This window comes from Hippocampus comes, unplaced genomic scaffold, assembly GCF_001891065.2.
Source record: "Hippocampus comes isolate QL1 unplaced genomic scaffold, H_comes_QL1_v1.1 scaffold59, whole genome shotgun sequence".
NCBI lineage: Eukaryota > Metazoa > Chordata > Actinopteri > Syngnathiformes > Syngnathidae > Hippocampus > Hippocampus comes.
The window spans coordinates 652,703-671,681 of record NW_017805406.1 but is presented as its reverse complement, the minus strand read 5'-3'; the positions used below and the strand labels follow the sequence as shown (position 1 = coordinate 671,681).

At 45.3% G+C, this 18,979-nt stretch overlaps 1 protein-coding gene across 1 annotated transcript; it reads left to right on the top strand.

The window, feature by feature from the left end:
- The first annotated feature begins 242 nt into the window (after positions 1-242).
- LOC109517818 (discs large homolog 1-like protein) lies at positions 243-18,946 on the top strand. The gene is made up of 3 exons (XM_019873207.1): positions 243-2,229; positions 12,532-12,693; positions 18,749-18,946. The coding sequence occupies exons 1-3, from the start codon at positions 2,125-2,127 to the stop codon at positions 18,944-18,946; spliced, it is 465 nt and encodes a 154-aa protein (XP_019728766.1). The 5' UTR covers positions 243-2,124.
- Positions 18,947-18,979: the final 33 nt, after the last annotated feature.

Here is an 18,979-nt window from a genome sequence, read left to right as displayed (position 1 = left end):
TCAAAGATCAAACATTAGACGACACGATGCAAACATTTTAGTGGAATACAAATTTATGACGACGGGGTTGAGTGCATGCATGTTAATTCAATGCCAGCCATTTTCAGCTCCTTCTTTACCCTACCATGTGGCTAAAAAAAAAAAAAAAAAAAAATCATAAAAAAGCACCTGCGATTAAATTCCTGAATTCTTGGAAAAAAAAAAAAATATCCTTGCCATCGAATAAACTCAATTCATTGAAGACTAAATTGTCCGTAGGTGCGAATGTGAATGGTTGTTTGTCGATATGCGCCTTCCGGGTTTGTGCTGCCTTTCACCCAAACGTTCTATAGTTTGAAAATGTCAGTACACGCAATCTCTTTCAGAACGTGTTAATGACGAAAATTTGATGACGGGGATATGAAAATAGTGTAAATCTCATATAAAGGGAACCTGCGGGAAATAAGTGTGAGATTTAGAAGAAATGGCCCATCGCTGGCATATTACTCGTCAGGGCGAGCTCACTGTGAACACTTAACAGCCGGAGCATTAGAATGCATTAAGTGCTGCAATCAAGGACGTCTGTGTCTTGTCTTGAACAAAGCAATATCCATGGAAACGGACGTGCCAGTTGAAAAAGTCATCGCGGGGCGTGCTTATGTCATCTGAGAAAAGCGCAGAATGACAATGGGCAAATACGTCATTTCACTTTGGAGACGTCACGCGCACGCCCCCACATTCATTCATCTTCACTCACACGCTTGAGAATTCGAGCAACCGGTTTAAATCGAACTGTATATACTCAAATACATGGACTACTTAGTTGAGAGGTCACTAAAGTACATTTTAGAAGAACTGTTTTGGGCCTTGACCTGATATCACAGACCTGCATTGCTACCATTCTTATAATCACACGCTTCCCAGGATATCCCTTACGAGTGAGTAGTGAGCAATGAAGTCGTCTGTCGATTGGATTTTTTGTTTTTTAAAACCACTGACGTCACCTGGGAGCATCGAGCCCAGCGCCGCAGTCGGTCCTGAGATGAATGCACAATATTTAAATGGAACCGAGCCGGTTCTCTCACTCCACCCTGTGGGCTCTTCATGTCAACACAGTCTTGCTCTAGAGACTCACTGTACTGTAACTCAAATGGAATTCCTATATGGATGGATTGGGGTTTTTTCTTTTTTGGGAAATATCTGAAACAACAAAAAATTACCAAGCGGCATCCATGAGAGCAAATAGGCTGTTAGAGGAATTATTCAATGTTGGCTCTGTTGAGTCACTGCAATACTTTTGCAGGCCTTTCAATAACATCACAGCCTTGCATTGACCTGAGACGTCACTGCAGTGAGGGCAAACATGAAAGTAGCTTAATGCATCATCACGGTGTGTGTGTGTATGTGTGTGTGTGTGTGTGCGCTTCTGTGTTCCGGACACTTTTGGACTCATTTATTAAAGGCGAGGTGGAAGCCACCTTGAGCGAGCACGCTAATGAATGGCAGCGGGGTTCACCTCAATCACTAAAGTAGACAAGCCACATGAAGGCACTTTTGTCTTTCAGCACCACGGAGAGCTCCGATACTGCTGGCTTTTCTGAGCCGACAGGGGGCGCAGTCGTCCCATTCCACACGGCCACTGAAATATACCATCCAACTTAAAGCGGCGTCATTAAAAAATAAAAAAAGAAAGAAAGAAAGAAAGAAATGACAGAAATAACTAACACCAGCTTGCTGCGCGTGTTGTTTGTGGTTAACCGGCTTTCAATATCCTCTTCGTTTGATTCAAGTTGCGCGTAAGCTTTCAATAAATTATTAGAAAGCGCGAGCGAGACAGCGGAAGAGGGAGAAGGGGGGGGGAAAAAAAAGAGGGGGTGGGGTGCATATCATTTAATGCACCCCCTGTCAAACCACAGTCGGTCCAGTATAGAACGCCTTAAAGGTGACCAACATGCAAAAAGTTGCTTTCAAAGGCGATTAGTAATTCGAAGCCGGGTTTGTTTCCATTTCCGACGGTGATTTAATAGCCAGAAGGGAGCATCCCACTCCCCAGCCCACTTCCGCGGCTCTCCGGCGATCGCGTCGCGGCGACGGTGGCGGTTGGCGGCGGACAGAATAGCGGTGTGGATGTGAGGCTTCGGACTGATGTCTCTGCCTAATATCAGGAATCTTAAGTGTCTCTCGCCCGTCATGTGCCAGTGTAAGGTCATCTGCAGCAACCGGACCCTGTCGCTCATGTTCGGGTGTAAGGTAAGCCGAGACCCGGGGGGTGCATGCGGTGCCGGACGCTGGTTGCACCAACAACGCCCGCCGCCAGGTCGTTTTTTTCCCTACAATGCGGCCGTTTTAGGGAACGCGATTGGCATTTCATTTTTCTGGATAGGTTGCGAGCGAATGTACACGGCCGACCGGGATTGCGTCTTGCACGTAGCAGTTGCGGCTTCACGAGTTTCCTGCGATGAATGAAATCACTCTCTCCACAGTAGGCCAAGCGGAGCTATTCATGCTGACTGGTCCACATTTAGGTTTGCATCATAGGCAGAGGGGAACTGCACTGCATGATTTTTTTGACCTTGGGAAAATGCACTTTGTCAAGCCCGGAGCCGATTCAATATCCTTCCTCACCAGAGAGAGCCAATGAGAACAGTGAAAAAAAAAAAAGGGTGTGTTGAATTTACTCCGTTTGATTTCGTCACGTGGTTGCACAAATTCAAATTGGCCGGATCCAGATCTATTTTTAAGGAGATGTATAGTCTACTTTCAAAAAATAGATCCATAAATCCAAATGATTTTATTTTAGATGTATAGTCCACTTTAATACAAATCATTTGATTTTGTGCAACCACTTGGCAAAGCAAACTTTAGTAAATTGAGCAAAAAATAATTTTTTTCAATTAATTTTTATGCCTCCTTTGAATCACATGACCGGAACACTGCACGTTGATTTTTTTTCCCAAAAAATGGAGGAATCCATTCAAGCAGTTGAGCTCCATATACAGTAAAACATTTGAACTAGACTCCACAAATACTGTATGGCGAACTTGCTGCGGACCAAATGTGCGCACCCCCCCCCAACTACATTTTCTATTTATTTAATTCAATACAAACAGGTTTGCATTTATTTGTACACTAAAGCGGGTGTGCGTTTTATGAGTAAATCCTGAGAGAATTTGCTTTTCACAGATCCTGATTTATTGCCAAGATACTGCATGATGACCGTTCTTCAATCTTGGGCAAAATTCACAACTTGTTAGACACAAATCCACCAACATATGCGCTGGTGTATCGAGTAATTATCCTGCACATTCACCACATACATTCTAATTACATTTTCAGCCTCTTAAAATGGAATATGAACCTTTTGCAAAGGCGTGCCCGAGTGTGCAGCTCAATATATGGAATTACTATTTACCGCGCGGCTAATCGGCATTTTAAGCATAGAGTGCTCCCCCCCCCCACTCCACCCGTTCTTGCTTCTTACCTCCTTGCGAGATGCCACGCCTCCCTTCTGGCAACCATTAACCTCCCGCAGGCTGAAGTCGCCTCGACAGTCCTCATTACCGACGCGCGACATCAAAATCTCAAACAAACATTTGATTTGTTGTATGAGCAACATGGCAATTAACGCCTCCGGCAGCAATTAAATTACGGTCGCCTTGAACAGTTGCGGTGCTGAGATTGTATACAGCAATGGACGAAAAAAATATATATGTATACAGATAGATTTTGGGGGGGTTCCCAGAATGCTTTGCATGGTGCAATACATTTCATGAATGAAGTTATAAGGAGATATCTCCATGTCATGTGTGTGTTTGTGTTACCAGTAGTTGAACGTGTGTCATATTGAACGCATCTACGATTGATTTATGTTGCTTTGCTCGATGTTTGGCGGATTTTAATCGGCGGGCCAATTAATTGGCGGGGCCCCGGTTAACGTATCTTTGTCACGGTTTATATTCACCTTCTCGTCTTGCCTCTTTTCTCTTCAACACACCTCGTCGCAACCTTGTCCCGAACTGACATTGTGAGTGACATCACGCATGACGGCGCGGTTCAGATTCTGAGAAAACGTTTGTGGAATTGCGACTCATCCGACGTCAGGGGCGTTTGTATTTCGAGGTTCCACTCTACTCGTTGCGCATCCAGCAGCCCGAGTTGCCTTTCTTACAGATTACGTCCGGCCTGTTGTAGTCCCCTGGCGGCTTGTTATCTTATTTGACCGAGTCTTTTGGGACCTCGCGTATCAACAATCTATTGCACGGCTACCGTGTACCGTTCACAGCTTTTCTCTTCTTCGATATGTTTGCTATGGCTTCTGTGCACGCCAACCCCGAGAAGGATCATCTTTTCCAAGGTGAGCAAAAGCTTGGTTACATAACTGTTGTTGGATGGAGCCTCGCCGTCATCTTATATGCAGGATCTTAATTAAAAGGGTCTTTCATGTGTCTGGAAGCATTCAGGAGTGCTTTCACGGGCTCTCTTCTGCTGAATGCTCATTGATGGCCGCACAAGATCCAAATGAAGACGGACCGACCTGCTTTAAAGATGTCATACCGGGTAGCGAGAAGACGGCGATTGAATGCGTTTCGCGATTTTAGGCCTCAGAGCGGTGCGCCGTCATCTCGAGTTCCAGATCGATGATCGCCTCACGCGCAGGATCGATTCGGGTCTAGCGTTACTGGAAAACGGGCGAGGCGGCGTGACCTGCTGTCAGACCAACAATGAGACAAGCAAGAGTCATGCGGAATTAAATGTCACACGCTGGTTATAATACGCATATGAATCACTGGAATCACGTCAGTACTTTCTCGCTTCGTATGGATCCGAGCTATCTCAGCCATGCTCGCTCCTCAAGTAGAGGAGTACTGTCTTGCTTTAACTGTGACAAACCGAGGAATGAGAGGCAGCGCGTATTTACTGATGCGGTTCAAGTCGGAACTGCGCAGGGGTCACCTCCACCTCCTTAACTTGTTCTTTCCACTTCATCTGCTATCAAACACCACAGCTGTTCCGTGCAGCTCGGAGGAGGAAGCAACTTACGGGGTAAGAGCGCTGGGAAGAAATGGTGCTTTATTTTTAGAAACCGTGGAAAGTTGCAACCCGCAATTAGGAGCTCCTGTTTTGAAGAAAGGTAACAATGTCTCGGGTTATAGTGCTTCAAAGGTTCATCCAATCGAGTTGAAACGCTTTCATTTGTAAAACATGTGTTGGTGACCTACGAGGTGTGTTAGAAAAATGTAAATAATGGCATTTAGGGTTCAACCCCTTCTCCGTTAGGCCTTCATGCACTCCTGGAAGGATTCTTCCAGGATTCTCCGCAACGCCGTCGAAAGGAGAATGAAATGATGTTCTTCTTGGCCAGGAACTGTCAGATGCTCAAGGCCTTCCAGTGCGTTGTCACCATGGCAACGCATTGAGTTGTCCTGCCACAACTCTCATTCCTTAAAGTGATAAACTCTTTTTTGCAACAAGTGGCCGTACGCAGAAAAAAAAATTATCTGAAGAATTGATGATTTATACCCCACGAGCTGGTTAAAAATGTACTATATGAGCTTTGTAAATGACAGCGAGACAGGGTACTGTGGCCTATACCTTACTTGCGCCAACACATTTTTTCCCCCCCGACTATAAAAATGTGTTATCCGTTATCCAACTCTTTCAAAAAAAAAAAAAACACCCTTTTGTGGAATTGCGACTCATCCGACGTCAGGGGCGTTTGTATTTCGAGGTTCCACTCTACTCGTTGCGCATCCAGCAGCCCGAGTTGCCTTTCTTACAGATTACGTCCGGCCTGTTGTAGTCCCCTGGCGGCTTGTTATCTTATTTGACCGAGTCTTTTGGGACCTCGCGTATCAACAATCTATTGCACGGCTACCGTGTACCGTTCACAGCTTTTCTCTTCTTCGATATGTTTGCTATGGCTTCTGTGCACGCCAACCCCGAGAAGGATCATCTTTTCCAAGGTGAGCAAAAGCTTGGTTACATAACTGTTGTTGGATGGAGCCTCGCCGTCATCTTATATGCAGGATCTTAATTAAAAGGGTCTTTCATGTGTCTGGAAGCATTCAGGAGTGCTTTCACGGGCTCTCTTCTGCTGAATGCTCATTGATGGCCGCACAAGATCCAAATGAAGACGGACCGACCTGCTTTAAAGATGTCATACCGGGTAGCGAGAAGACGGCGATTGAATGCGTTTCGCGATTTTAGGCCTCAGAGCGGTGCGCCGTCATCTCGAGTTCCAGATCGATGATCGCCTCACGCGCAGGATCGATTCGGGTCTAGCGTTACTGGAAAACGGGCGAGGCGGCGTGACCTGCTGTCAGACCAACAATGAGACAAGCAAGAGTCATGCGGAATTAAATGTCACACGCTGGTTATAATACGCATATGAATCACTGGAATCACGTCAGTACTTTCTCGCTTCGTATGGATCCGAGCTATCTCAGCCATGCTCGCTCCTCAAGTATAGGAGTACTGTCTTGCTTTAACTGTGACAACCCGAGGAATGAGAGGCAGCGCGCATTTACTGATGCGGTTCAAGTCGGAACTGCGCAGGGGTCACCTCCACCTCCTTAACTTGTTCTTTCCACTTCATCTGCTATCAAACACCACAGCTGTTCCGTGCAGCTCGGAGGAGGAAGCAACTTACGGGGTAAGAGCGCTGGGAAGAAATGGTGCTTTATTTTTAGAAACCGTGGAAAGTTGCAACCCGCAATTAGGAGCTCCTGTTTTGAAGAAAGGTAACAATGTCTCGGGTTATAGTGCTTCAAAGGTTCATCCAATCGAGTTGAAACGCTTTCATTTGTAAAACATGTGTTGGTGACCTACGAGGTGTGTTAGAAAAATGTAAATAATGGCATTTAGGGTTCAACCCCTTCTCCGTTAGGCCTTCATGCACTCCTGGAAGGATTCTTCCAGGATTCTCCGCAACGCCGTCGAAAGGAGAATGAAATGATGTTCTTCTTGGCCAGGAACTGTCAGATGCTCAAGGCCTTCCAGTGCGTTGTCACCATGGCAACGCATTGAGTTGTCCTGCCACAACTCTCATTCCTTAAAGTGATAAACTCTTTTTTGCAACAAGTGGCCGTACGCAGAAAAAAAAAATTATCTGAAGAATTGATGATTTATACCCCACGAGCTGGTTAAAAATGTACTATATGAGCTTTGTAAATGACAGCGAGACAGGGTACTGTGGCCTATACCTTACTTGCGCCAAACATTTTTTCCCCCCCGACTATAAAAATGTGTTATCCGTTATCCAACTCTTTCAAAAAAAAAAAAACACCCTTTTCGCAGAAACTCCAACGCACCACCACTAAAACCAATTATGCATCCCTTTGCTCGCCGCTTCCATCCGCGCGTACTCATTTGGCATTTGACTGTGCAAAGCGATTATCTATTGAAGCTGCATTCTCACTGACGCTCGAAGTGAACTTCTGACTTCCCTCGTGTTTGTGCGTCGGCAGCCAATAAGGGACGCGCATCTTATTAAAGTGCGGCGTGCTGACGGCGAATAATCGGCTGGTTGCATCCAAGGGCTCATTCTTGTCATGCAACCAGAGGCCAATGGACTTGCAGGGAAGTGCATGTTCGTTCCCAGTGTGGCCATTAACCCCCCCAAAAAGGTGTGTGTGTGTGTGTGTGTGGGGGGGGGGGGTCCCCATTCTCTCAGGGTTGAGTGTGCAACATTGATGACTTCAGTAAATTGCCTATTCAGCATAACACCGGAGCGCGCTAAAGGTTGAACAATAAAGTGGCCAACATATTTGAACCGTCTATGCCACAGGTGTCAAAGTCAAGGCCCGGGGGCCAGATCTGCGCCCGCTACATCATTTTATGTGGCCCGCGAAAGCAATTCAAGCATGTCAACTTCCATGATGCTTGCTAAAGTCTGAACCAAAACGTCAAATTGCCGCATATAATGTGATCAATACAATGTTTGAACAATCCATTATTCTTGACTTCTGATGTCAAAACTCGTTATCCATCTAGTTGTTGTTCATTGTGTAGGTAATATGTGGAGGTGGTTAAACATTTATATGGTCTCACAAAATTCACAGTCATAACGGCCCTCCAAGAGAAACCGTAACTACAAAGTGGCCCGCGACAAAAATGAGTTTGACACCCCTGGTCTATTCGCTAACAAAACTATACTTTAAACGGCAATCATAAATATAACATTGCCATCAAAAATAATCATCCTGATTATGTACCGGATTGGCATTCCTGTCTCTGGTACTTTTTTTTTTTTCTTCAACAATACAATTATATTCTGCTCTATTTACCAGGTAGGTGTACCTTCTGGGAAACGTAACCTCATCTTTGTCTGCCTTGACTCCTTTCTGCCAGCCCTCCATTTTATATTTCGGAGATAAGGATGCGAGGATGCCAATGTTGGTAAATGTCAGATCCGATTTTCAAATATGACGACGCATCTGCGCGCATGCCGTCAATGTTGCAGACGAGTCGTCTCGCGCAAAAAAAATAATAATAATTTAAAAAAAAAACAAGCCGCAGAGTCTCATTAATGCAAGAAAACAAATTACGCGGAATTTACTAGGGCGAGGAACAGGAACAGAGAAAATGCCAAACGGAGAGGAGGTAGAAGAAAAGTTGTTTTCTTGATGTATTTTTTATGCTTCTCTCTCTCTCTCTCCGCTTCCCTGTTGTAATGCAGACCCTCAGCATCCAAGTAGGCTGCACTGGGAATACATATTTTTAGGCTTACGTTGTATCACTGAGAGTATATTTCACAGGTCATGTGGAAGTTTTGAGTTGCAGAATCCGAATACCGTTCTTCTTCCTGCACGAGAGTAAATATAAATAAAGACGTCTTGTATTCTTGTATCATATATATTCAAAACTCTTTCATCTCGATAGAATTTGGCACTTTGCCTCGTAAAAGTCATTTTATCTGCAAGTGGTTCCGGTGGCGCGTGTAATACTGCTGTTGGTTTCCAAATCCATTAGGAGACCCAAAACGAAGGCGAGTGTGCCGCATCCCGACTTTGATCCAAAGATTGGTACAATCGCCTGGCTGGCAGAGTTTGAAAGAATTTCGGCCAGTGGTGAATGCAAATTGCGTGTGGTACCAGGCAAAGCGACGGGAAAATGAACATTGACGACATGAACAAGTGTTGTGCGGAAAAACCTTGGAGAATAGTCCGACGGTACCACTGGCAGAGGATGAGTGGATCGCCTGTCCTCGCGAGGCACATGTTTACAAAAACAAAGTGTGTACTGTTGCCTGGCAAGGTCTCAGCTGGCAACTGAAATTGCCACCATGCTGACATTGGAACCTTGAGAAGACATTGATAATTGGTGATCCAGTGGTTAGCGCATTGACCTCACAATGCAAAGGTTGTGGGTTCAATCCCGGCTCTGGCCTTCCTGTGTGGAGTTTTTTTCTCCCCGGGCCTGCGTGGGTTTTCTCCGGGTACTCCGGTTTCCTCCCACATTCCAAAGACATGCATGGCAGGCTGATTGAACACTCTAAATTGTCCCTTGGAGTGAGTGTGAGCGTGGATGGTTGTTCGTCTCTATGTGCCCTGCGATTGGCTGGCAACCGGTTCAGGGTGTCCTGTGCCTACCACCCAAAGACGGCTGGGATAGGCTCCAGCACCCACCCCCCCGACCCTTGTGAGGGTAAAGCAGATCGGAAAATGATTGATGGATGGATGGATGGGCGTTTAAGTCGCGATGGCTCGAACTTTTGCGTGAACGCGTCCGTGCGGGGGTTGGCATGTTCTCCCCGAACTCGCGTGGCTTTCCATCCACATCCCAAACAAACGCTTGGGGTAACTCAGACTCAGATTTTACCATACGTGTGAGTGCGAGTGACAGCGGTTGTTTGTCTATACTGTGTGCGTCCCGCGATCGGCTAGCGACCAGTCCAAGGTGAACTAAAGCCATATGGGATGGCGTCCAGTTCATTACAAACCGAATGAGGACAAGCAGTAGTTCAAATGGAAGGGGAGAGCCGCAAGGCAAATAAAGCACCGTGGTTATAAAAAGTCTACACACCCCTGATCGAATGCCATTTTTTTTCGAGGGGGTGATATTTTGGGGAAAAATGTAAAAATATATTCATCTCATTTTTGTTTTTGGGGTGTGTCGTCTTTTTCCGTACACATTAGCGCATCTTATTGAATTAGGCTTGTCGTCTTTGTGAACAGATGACGGTTGTGTGTAACCCCTCCCCTGCCTTTTGTGTTTGTAGCCGACTTCACGATAAAGGTCATTCATCACCATCTGTTGGCTTACTCAAGCGAGAACGCGTGATGCCGATTGCGGAAACTCCCCCTCACCATAGCGTTAGGGGAGATAAAAACAAAACGTACAAATACCTGCGCTCTGCATTGCTTTTCAAAGTCGCCGTTGTTAACACGGTGGAGTTTCATTCACATTTTTTTTTTTTTTTTTTTTTTGCTGTCAAGCTCTATTATCTCACCGTGCCGTACGCGTCATGTTAATATAGCTGTCGCGGCACGGAAATTGAACACACGCCATCAAACGGCCGTCTTGGCGGCAGCCGTTTCAATTAATAACGGCTATTTTGAGAAGCATCGGTACGGATTTGTTCCAAAGTCACGCATCCAGGAGGAGCTTCTCACAAGTCTTTTTAACATTTGCCGTCTGAAGGTTCTCGGGGGCGAACGACTCGCCTGAGCGGGGCAAGGTCGACTTTCCTTCCTTCAACCTGACGCGCCGTCATCTAAAAGCTCAGCGCTCGCTCCTTGAAATTACAAACGGGAGATGATGGAAGATAGCATTTGACATTTGCTCTACATTAAGTTAAGGCATCGAACCGTTAAGGGAGCAGCTTATATCCAGCCACTCCACGGAGGACGATTATCACAAGCCATGCAAACGAAGGCTGCGGGCTTTGTTACGGTGCCCTTATTATTCTTTTACAACGCCCACTCTGGTGATACACGGATTCAACGAAGCTGAGCAGACCCCATATTTTTTATTTTTTTGGTACTTTGGGGGTTTGGCAGAGAATTTTTTTGTTGGGGCAAAACTGTAATTAACAAACTGTTTCTGCATAGGAAGTCCATATGCGGTCATTAAATCTGATGAGACCTTTTTGACTGCTAATATTGGTCACGCTCGTGAGTGAGTGTCCGGCATATTATGACATCACAAGAGATGAAATACCTCAGAAGCCGTTGAAAGACGTTTTGCATTCGCAATCCAGTTTGCCGTCGAGAGATTTTGCTGATTTACTTTCGAAATGTTGCTGTGGTCATAATTTAGCGCAGTGTTTTTCAAGCGCTTGAGATGTTATGCGTTTGCCAATGCTGCGCAAGGCATAGAATGGAGCGCTCGCTCTGATAAGCACCTCAAGCCCCGGCCGGCCCAAGATGCACGATACAGAGAACGTAAGCGTCGGAAGCCACCTCCCCCCACGAGTGGGACAGAAGGCAACAGTACAACGTGATGGTTGCTCATGCGGTGGGGGGAAAAGCACTTCAGGCGATTGTGTGTTGTGGCTACACGTGTCATTGAAATGCTTTGTTTACGTTTTGACTCAAAATAATCAATGTAGGGATGTTGGGCAGGCTTGTTTTCAATTAGGAGACACAGGGAAAGGATATATTTAAAAAAAAAATACAAAAACAGTATTTGTATTAAATAAGAAAAAAAATCAACGTTGAATGACGGCAGCGCCAACAACAAATTATTTTCTTCCCGCTCGCTGTGCTGTTGTTTTCGGCTTCACTATGTCAATTGTCATTTACAACCACCCCAGCCCCCACCCCCTTCTTTTTCCCCTCCGTCTCTTACTTGCTGTCTCAGTGAAATGCAATCCAAGCCCCGCTGCTGGCACCCCCCAACTGTGGCACTGCAATCTCGGTTCTGCTCTGGTTGCTAGGCAGCCGGCCTGAGACGGGACTCGGCCATGTAGCTCCCTCTACGTCTGCCACTGCCCCCCCCCACCCAAAAAAAAAAAAAAGAAGAGAGACCGAGTAGGCTCAGCATCAGACAATATTCGGATGACGCCCGCCAATTATTATTCTTTTTTTGCAACGGCCACTCGTTTGCAGATTGTGCAAGGAGAAGGCGCACGCGTGTATCCAAACACAAACGGCAACCCAAAGGGCAAGTATGGCCGCTCTCCACTGTGACACCGCCCACCTTTGGACAACGCATGTGATGGAAATTTTCTGTCATCGCACCTCCAACAAAACCTGCCGCGCGCGCGGCGAACGCGGCGGGCCGCTGGGCCGCCTGCCCACGTGTGGGCTTACCAGCGGGGAGTGGCGGAGGGGTAAGGTTACGGCGAACACGCGTGATCTCCACCCAAGTGCCGCATGAGTCATGGCGCCGCCTGACTCATGCAACCGTGAGCCTTGCCGGCTCGAAATGACTTTGTTTGGTACTTGGAGACATCGCATTGTTTCTAGAAATCTCTGCGAGTGCTGACGCGTTCAAAAGATCAGTGTTCTGTTTTCGTCTTTTGTTACGATATGTTAACGCCAATTAAATCGGTCCTGTCAGGTTGTCAATTTTTTTAACGCAGTGTCACTTCTGTCCTCGTTTCCGCAGAAGTACAGGTACCAGGATGAGGAGACGCCCCCCTTGGAGCACAGCCCGGCACATCTGGCTCCGGGGAAAAGTGCCGAAATGCTGCACATGAGCGACAAGAACCTCGCCGCCATGGAGGCCATCCACGGCTACACGCCGCACACGCATATCTCTCCTGTCAAGGTGAGGACAACTCGCCCCAGCTGATGGCTGTTGTTGATCAATATCCAACGCCATGAGGGGCCCCTCAATGCAACTTGCCAGTCAGCACTTGCAGGGGGGCGCGGTGACGGCAGCGCGGACAGAACGGCGAACGTTAAGCGGCGCAACTCAGTCGTCGGCATCGATTCCAATTCAAATGTTGTCCGTTCACTGAATGACGTTCATTCAGTAAGTTGATGTTCTGCTGGTTATCGCCGGCGTCGCAGCCTTTCAATTTCCTGAAGAGACTTTCGTTTTGTGAGGTCGGCAAATCTAGCGATGACATCACCGCGGACGATTCGAACGCATAGTGCTGTAAGTCAAAACTGCTGCACTTTAAATTCATTTGAATGTATCATATTGTGAAATCCCAACCCGGTGCATCGATAAATTTTGTACCGGGCCGAAGGAGCACTTGAGGCGACTTGATATGGCAGCTTAACAGCGTGATAATCGAAGTGCAACATGAGAAGCGGTCAGGAAATATTCGTCAAAGATTCATTTCGCCGAATCGGTTTGCAAGGTGGAAGGCCGGGAAGGCTGTCACAACAAAGGCTTTCATCGCTGCTCGTTTGGAGCCTGTGAAAAGGTTGCCGAGTGATTACTAAGAACCCTTTTGTGAGGAAACCGAAAATAAAAGGACTCGCGCAGAAGTTTACCTGATCAAATTTCAAAACGCAGCCGGGATAAGCTTGATTTGGCCTGCGTGACGGTCAAATCACGTTTTTTTTTTTAAACCGCACTAAATAATTCAAGAATTTGACATCGCACAGACGACAGGCACAATTTGGATACGAGTCCCTTCGGCTCCCTCTACAGACACCAAACTGCTGCGCGGTATTAAGTCGACACACCGACACGTCTTGGAACGCAAACGCGGCGAGACGCCAAAGCAAAGTCGCATCAAAGAAACACGACGGCTGTCACTTTGGAACAGCATGGCGGGGATGCAGCACGTGCAAACGGTAGCGAGCGTACGCTGCGACGCCCGCTTAATAACGATCCGCTTCACAAGCCCGTTCGTGTTGGAACACCTTGAGCGGCTTTGAAGCGTTACTGCTGTGTACAGGAAGTGAGTGACATCGGCCTGCCCTATCACAAAGGAGCACAAGTGTCCATTATTGTTTGTTTTTGTTTTTTAACGAGGAGAAAGAAGAGACTGAGAAACTGAGCTCTGCCCCGCAAATTTAAATCAGGTCCCGCTCAGGTTGAGCAGCGGTTGCTCGTGGAGCTTTGTCCCGCGGTGTGCTGGGGGGGTATTTGAGGGAAAAGCTGCCAAAAACGGGCAGCGAGGTGAATCAACGGGCATCGGGAAGTGAGCGACCGCAAGCAGCACGGAGCGGCTCATTAGTGGACACGGGGCATCAGGCTACCGTCTCTTTTTAATGTTATTTTAATGAGCAGCGCATCTGCGTGCTCGCATAGATTAGCAGCAGACGGTAAAAATCGTGCCACTGTTGAATTGTTTGAAATATTTCACCCTTTTATGTGGCTTAATTTGCTCCATTTTTATTTTATTTATTTTTTAATTTAAAAGCAGTTGTTTTAACCCTTTCGAGGACGGGAGTCACTACAGTGTGATCAGGTTACAGGGTGCATGAAAGGGTTAACATGAAGTAATTAGAGTCAAACCTCGGTTTTCGAACGTCTCAACCAATTCGGTTTTCAACCAAAAATTTCGAGTTTTTTATGCCTCGGATGACGAACACATTTCTGTTCTTGAACGAACTGAGCGCACTTGAATACACCATTTGACTCCTCTTGCCTTCCTTACACGAGGAAGTGACGCTTCCTCGTGTTGCTTTCCATTGTGAGCAGACGTGTTCAGTAAACATTTTTATTTTAAAAAGAGCGCGGTTTCGGTTTTCGAACAATTTCGGTTTTCAAACAGCCTTCTGGAACGGATTATGGACGAAAACCGAGGTTTGACTGTATTTGGAGGACGACTTTTTACTTTTACTCGAGTTATATCGTTCAACATTAGCAGGACTCTTTTTTTTTTTTTTGGTACTCTATACACCTTTGCTACAACTACATTAAGCTCACACGGCACTGTGGAAAAAAAATAGAAGAAAGGAGTAAAAAAATAAAAAAATCTTTCTACCCACTTTAAAAAGGTGGGAAATACAATGTCCCACCCCAATGTTTCTTGGAGGCTTGATTAATTCCCTTAATCTTAGGGGAGGTTGTCATCCGGCACCGAGCTGTGGAATCAGTAATTATTCAGAAACGAGCGGTGCACCATTTATAGTGGAAACGTGGGGAGGGGAGAGGGGTGGGGGGTTGCAGAGGCGTGCTTCTCTCCCTAAAATCTACCATTACCAGATAATCAAAGTCTATTTAATTTAATTTTTTTTTACTCTGCAGTGTGTGCCACAGAGTATTTCGAATCCATTACATGAGTCATTCATTCCTCCCAGGGGCGGGCGGTAACCAAAAAAAATGGATTTTTTTTCCCTGTGCGTGGTGCTGGGTCCGCTTGGGAAAAGCAGCATTGTTTTCACGCGAGATGTGAGCGAGAGCAACTTTGCGGTTCCTTCTCCAACACCGTGGCAGCGGTGCCACACCGGATGTGGAAAGAGGACGCATGACAAAACAGCCAACTGAAGTAGAACGAAAGTTCCGTTCATAATTGAGGTATTTGCGTGCGGTCAGCAGGAAGCAATAACTGCATGGCGAAGAGCCGAAGGAAAAAAAAAAAAAAAAGGAAGTGGCCGATTTTGAGAGACCAGCAAAAAAAAAAAAAAAATTGATTTTGGTGTTTTAATGGAAACTATAAATAAATAATATCGTCGTCTGTCCTATCATTACCGCAAGCTAAACCCGACATGCCTCCTGCACTCAGATTTGACGATAAAATTCAGATGAAGACGACTTTGTTTTACTGTTTTGACTCTAAATGCGTGGATGAGGAGACATGCGACGCATACAACGAAATTATCTATCTGCAGGCTATCGCCAAGTCATTCGCTCCATGATTCTAATGCCAACAGGCCAAAACATTATTTTTCCCCCACAATGCGTCTTCCGATGCTTAAATGAATGCTCCATTAAAAGTGTCTTCGCTACAGCGTAATAATGAGGCATTTTACGGCGCAAAACAATGCGCTGACGCAAAAGTGATTAACTATAGGCTGCGGATGCATATAATATGCGGCCACCTGCTGACCGTTTATCTCAGTAGCCTTCACGGCTGATTTTGGCTAATATAGCGTCGATTGTTTGTGTGTGAGCTTTTCTCCTTTTAAAGTTAGAATGAATCTCAAAAAGACTGATCATTAACCCTTTCATGCATCATGTGATCTGGTAACATGATAAGCTGTCCACTGGAGGAACCGCTGTCCCCGAAAGGGTTAAAAACAAACAAAAAAACCCCCAAAACAAAAACATTCGTGTGGCAACTGAGACTTACACACAGGCATTTGTTTGCATGTCGCGTGCGCTTTTTTTATTGCTGCGTTGCGGTGAGATATTTGTGACCAGTTTTCCCTCCCCTGCATGTGGCCTATCCCCTTGTATTGGAGTTTCACACAACCTATTGATTTGTAAGCTTCTCCTTCGCCTTGCGCCAACGCCTCCTTTAGCCTGCGCTCGCAACAAATTTCATATCAAAAGCAATGCGCGGCAATGATGGTAAACGGTCCATATGTTTGTCTAAGGGATGACTTCCTGTTAAATTTGCGAGATCATTGGTTGAGTTTCACACAACCTATTGATTTGTAAGCTTCTCCTTCGCCTTGCGCCAACGCCTCCTTTAGCCTGCGCTCGCAACAAATTTCATATCAAAAGCAATGCGCGGCAATGATGGTAAACGGTCCATATGTTTGTCTAAGGGATGACTTCCTGTTAAATTTGCGAGATCATTGGTTGCCTTCATCCCTCTCTTGTTGTTAGCAGCAAAGATAAAAAAAAACAAAACCAAAAAAACCCAATAAAAATTACAATCCAGTTCTAACCCTAAAAATTAAAGACCTTGTTAACATGTGTAGTAAAACATCGTAGATACCATTCAAACTCAATAAATCAGCTTCGTCGAGCCTGTCCAGACGATTAGGCTTTCATATTGAACACTGGAGTGGAGTTGAATTGCCGGTAGATGTTGATGACAACTCGGAAACAGTAAGGGCAAAGACATAAATACGCGAGGCCTGGGAAAAATGGTGTCCCTCACATTTGGCAGAAGAAGAGAGGTCATAGTGAGAAGCCAAATGAGAAAATAGAAGGCCAGGGGGAAAAGGAGGCTTCGGGCTCTGGGGGTTAAATTAAATGCTTCAACTCTCTGCTATTTTAACAACTAGGGGAATGTGCACCTGAGCAAGGCAGATTGATCTTCGGAGGAACCGTTATTTAGCGGTTTGTGTTCGTGTGACAAAAAGGAGTTGTCGACAGATTAGATCGCTGAAAACCTGCCCACTGGAAATAAATATGAACACAGTCAGTGTATTGTATAGCGTACCATCCCAACCAATATTTATTTTGTTGTCATTAGGATTCCAAAGGCAACCGAACAAAAGATTGAGCTCAATCTGTGTAGGGACACGCGGGGAAAGCCAATGTTGTTTGTTTGAATTTTGAAACAAATTCCCACATAGAAAATAGAAGCTAATGATTTTGCAGGCTCGTTTTAAGCAACATTTTAACATCCATGTGATACATGACTGCGAAAACAAGTTAATCTGCGACTATTTACACTTAAAACCAATAAAAACACTCAACTCAAGTCTTGACTTGAATGTCAAAGGCCTAATGCAAATGTTACTCACTTCCCAGATGTCCCTCAGGTGCGATGCGGTCTTGCACGACATCTTGGCGGTCCAGATGATGGATTCCTTACTGTATGTGTTGGCTAGAATGCCCATAGAAAAAAAAAAGTAAAACATTTGCACATAGTTGATCCTTGTGCATATCCAGTGCAACAGTCGACAGAGTCCGAATTACAGTAAGTGTAGTGCATAAACCAGCTTTTAAAGTTAGATGCAAACTGATGAAATAAACCTTCGACGCCTGCTTTGACAAGTTGCCAACTTTTAAAGTGGATTTGTGGCTTGAATTCCTGTTGAGAAGTATTAAACTTGATGGACTGATTTGCACCTCACAATGCAGAGGTTAAGGGTACTGCGTACAATTTTTTTATGTGCTGTATATTTTTTTCCTCATATATGAACCAAAAAGGAAAGAATTTCTTACCTAACGTCGCGTTTAAATGACAAGACCACTGAAGCCATTCGAACCGAAATTCAAACACGCAAACCAGGGGCGACGTCATCCGGTGGCTCTTTTTAATTGGCTGATGCTAAATGATGGCTGCGATACAATAAGTGGACTACAACTCCCAGCTAACATTTCGCGCTTCTCTCTCCGTGTAACCGTACTACTGAATTAAATACATTTAAAATAAACCCCAAAGGCTCATGTATTAAAATAATTGCCAAACACGCTAACGGGACACATTCGCTATAATTATAGTTAGTTTTGGAAACGTGAAATGTACTTAAAACACTTTTTTTAATATCGTGTTTTCAATTTTAGTTAAGGTGATTTCTTCAGCTTCCGCAAATTAAAATAACCTTGCGGTTCAGAGCCCTATTTTACTGAAAATGTTGGTCGAATTCCATTTTGTAAAATTAGTCCACAAACTATAAAGGTTCCGGTTTTCAGCCTACCAATAACTAATTCGTGGCAATCAGTTCAAGGGCTTGATTGAAACACAGCGTGTTATGATAAATGAATGTGCACATATAGTCGGAAATGCGCTTAGATTGAAGTGGGCGTGGTCCAAACTAGTCACTAGGGAGCAATATAATATTTCATGGATTTTAATTATAGCCTTCATCAATATTTATAGTAGCTGATCTCGGTTCTTCTATCACCTCTGGTGACCTGCTTTCTAACATTTTCTGCCGAGAGCTCACTGCGACATGAAGCTGTCAGCATCCGCTCTGATAAATTAAAACATAAAATAAGCCTTTGTTCTACCCTCCCTTGAGCCCACCCGCATGTCCAGCACAATTACCCTCTCCCTTTTGTTGTTTTGCAGCCTGTATTGATGTCTACAGGACACACTCCAATGTACACTTCTGCTGTTTCCACACTGGTAAGAGCACTAACCTGCGCCTGTAGGGAAAGCCCGAATGTTGTCATGCTCTGTCATCACTGTCCAGACTTGCATGTGTGCTCGTTTCCTGTCATTTTCTTCAATCTGGTTTTGGCCCAGGTCTCTTTCAGATTAATATGACATAATGACCCACCATTCCCAGATATTCATCTG

Coding starts and splice junctions, on each gene's coding strand:
- LOC109517818 (XM_019873207.1), top strand. CDS start 2,125: ATGTCTCTGCCTAATATCAGGAATCTTAAGTGTCTCTCGCCCGTCATG. Junction 2,230..12,531: donor CGCTCATGTTCGGGTGTAAG/GTAAGCCGAGAC, acceptor TCGTTTCCGCAG/AAGTACAGGTACCAGGATGA. Junction 12,694..18,748: donor CGCATATCTCTCCTGTCAAG/GTGAGGACAACT, acceptor GTTGTTTTGCAG/CCTGTATTGATGTCTACAGG.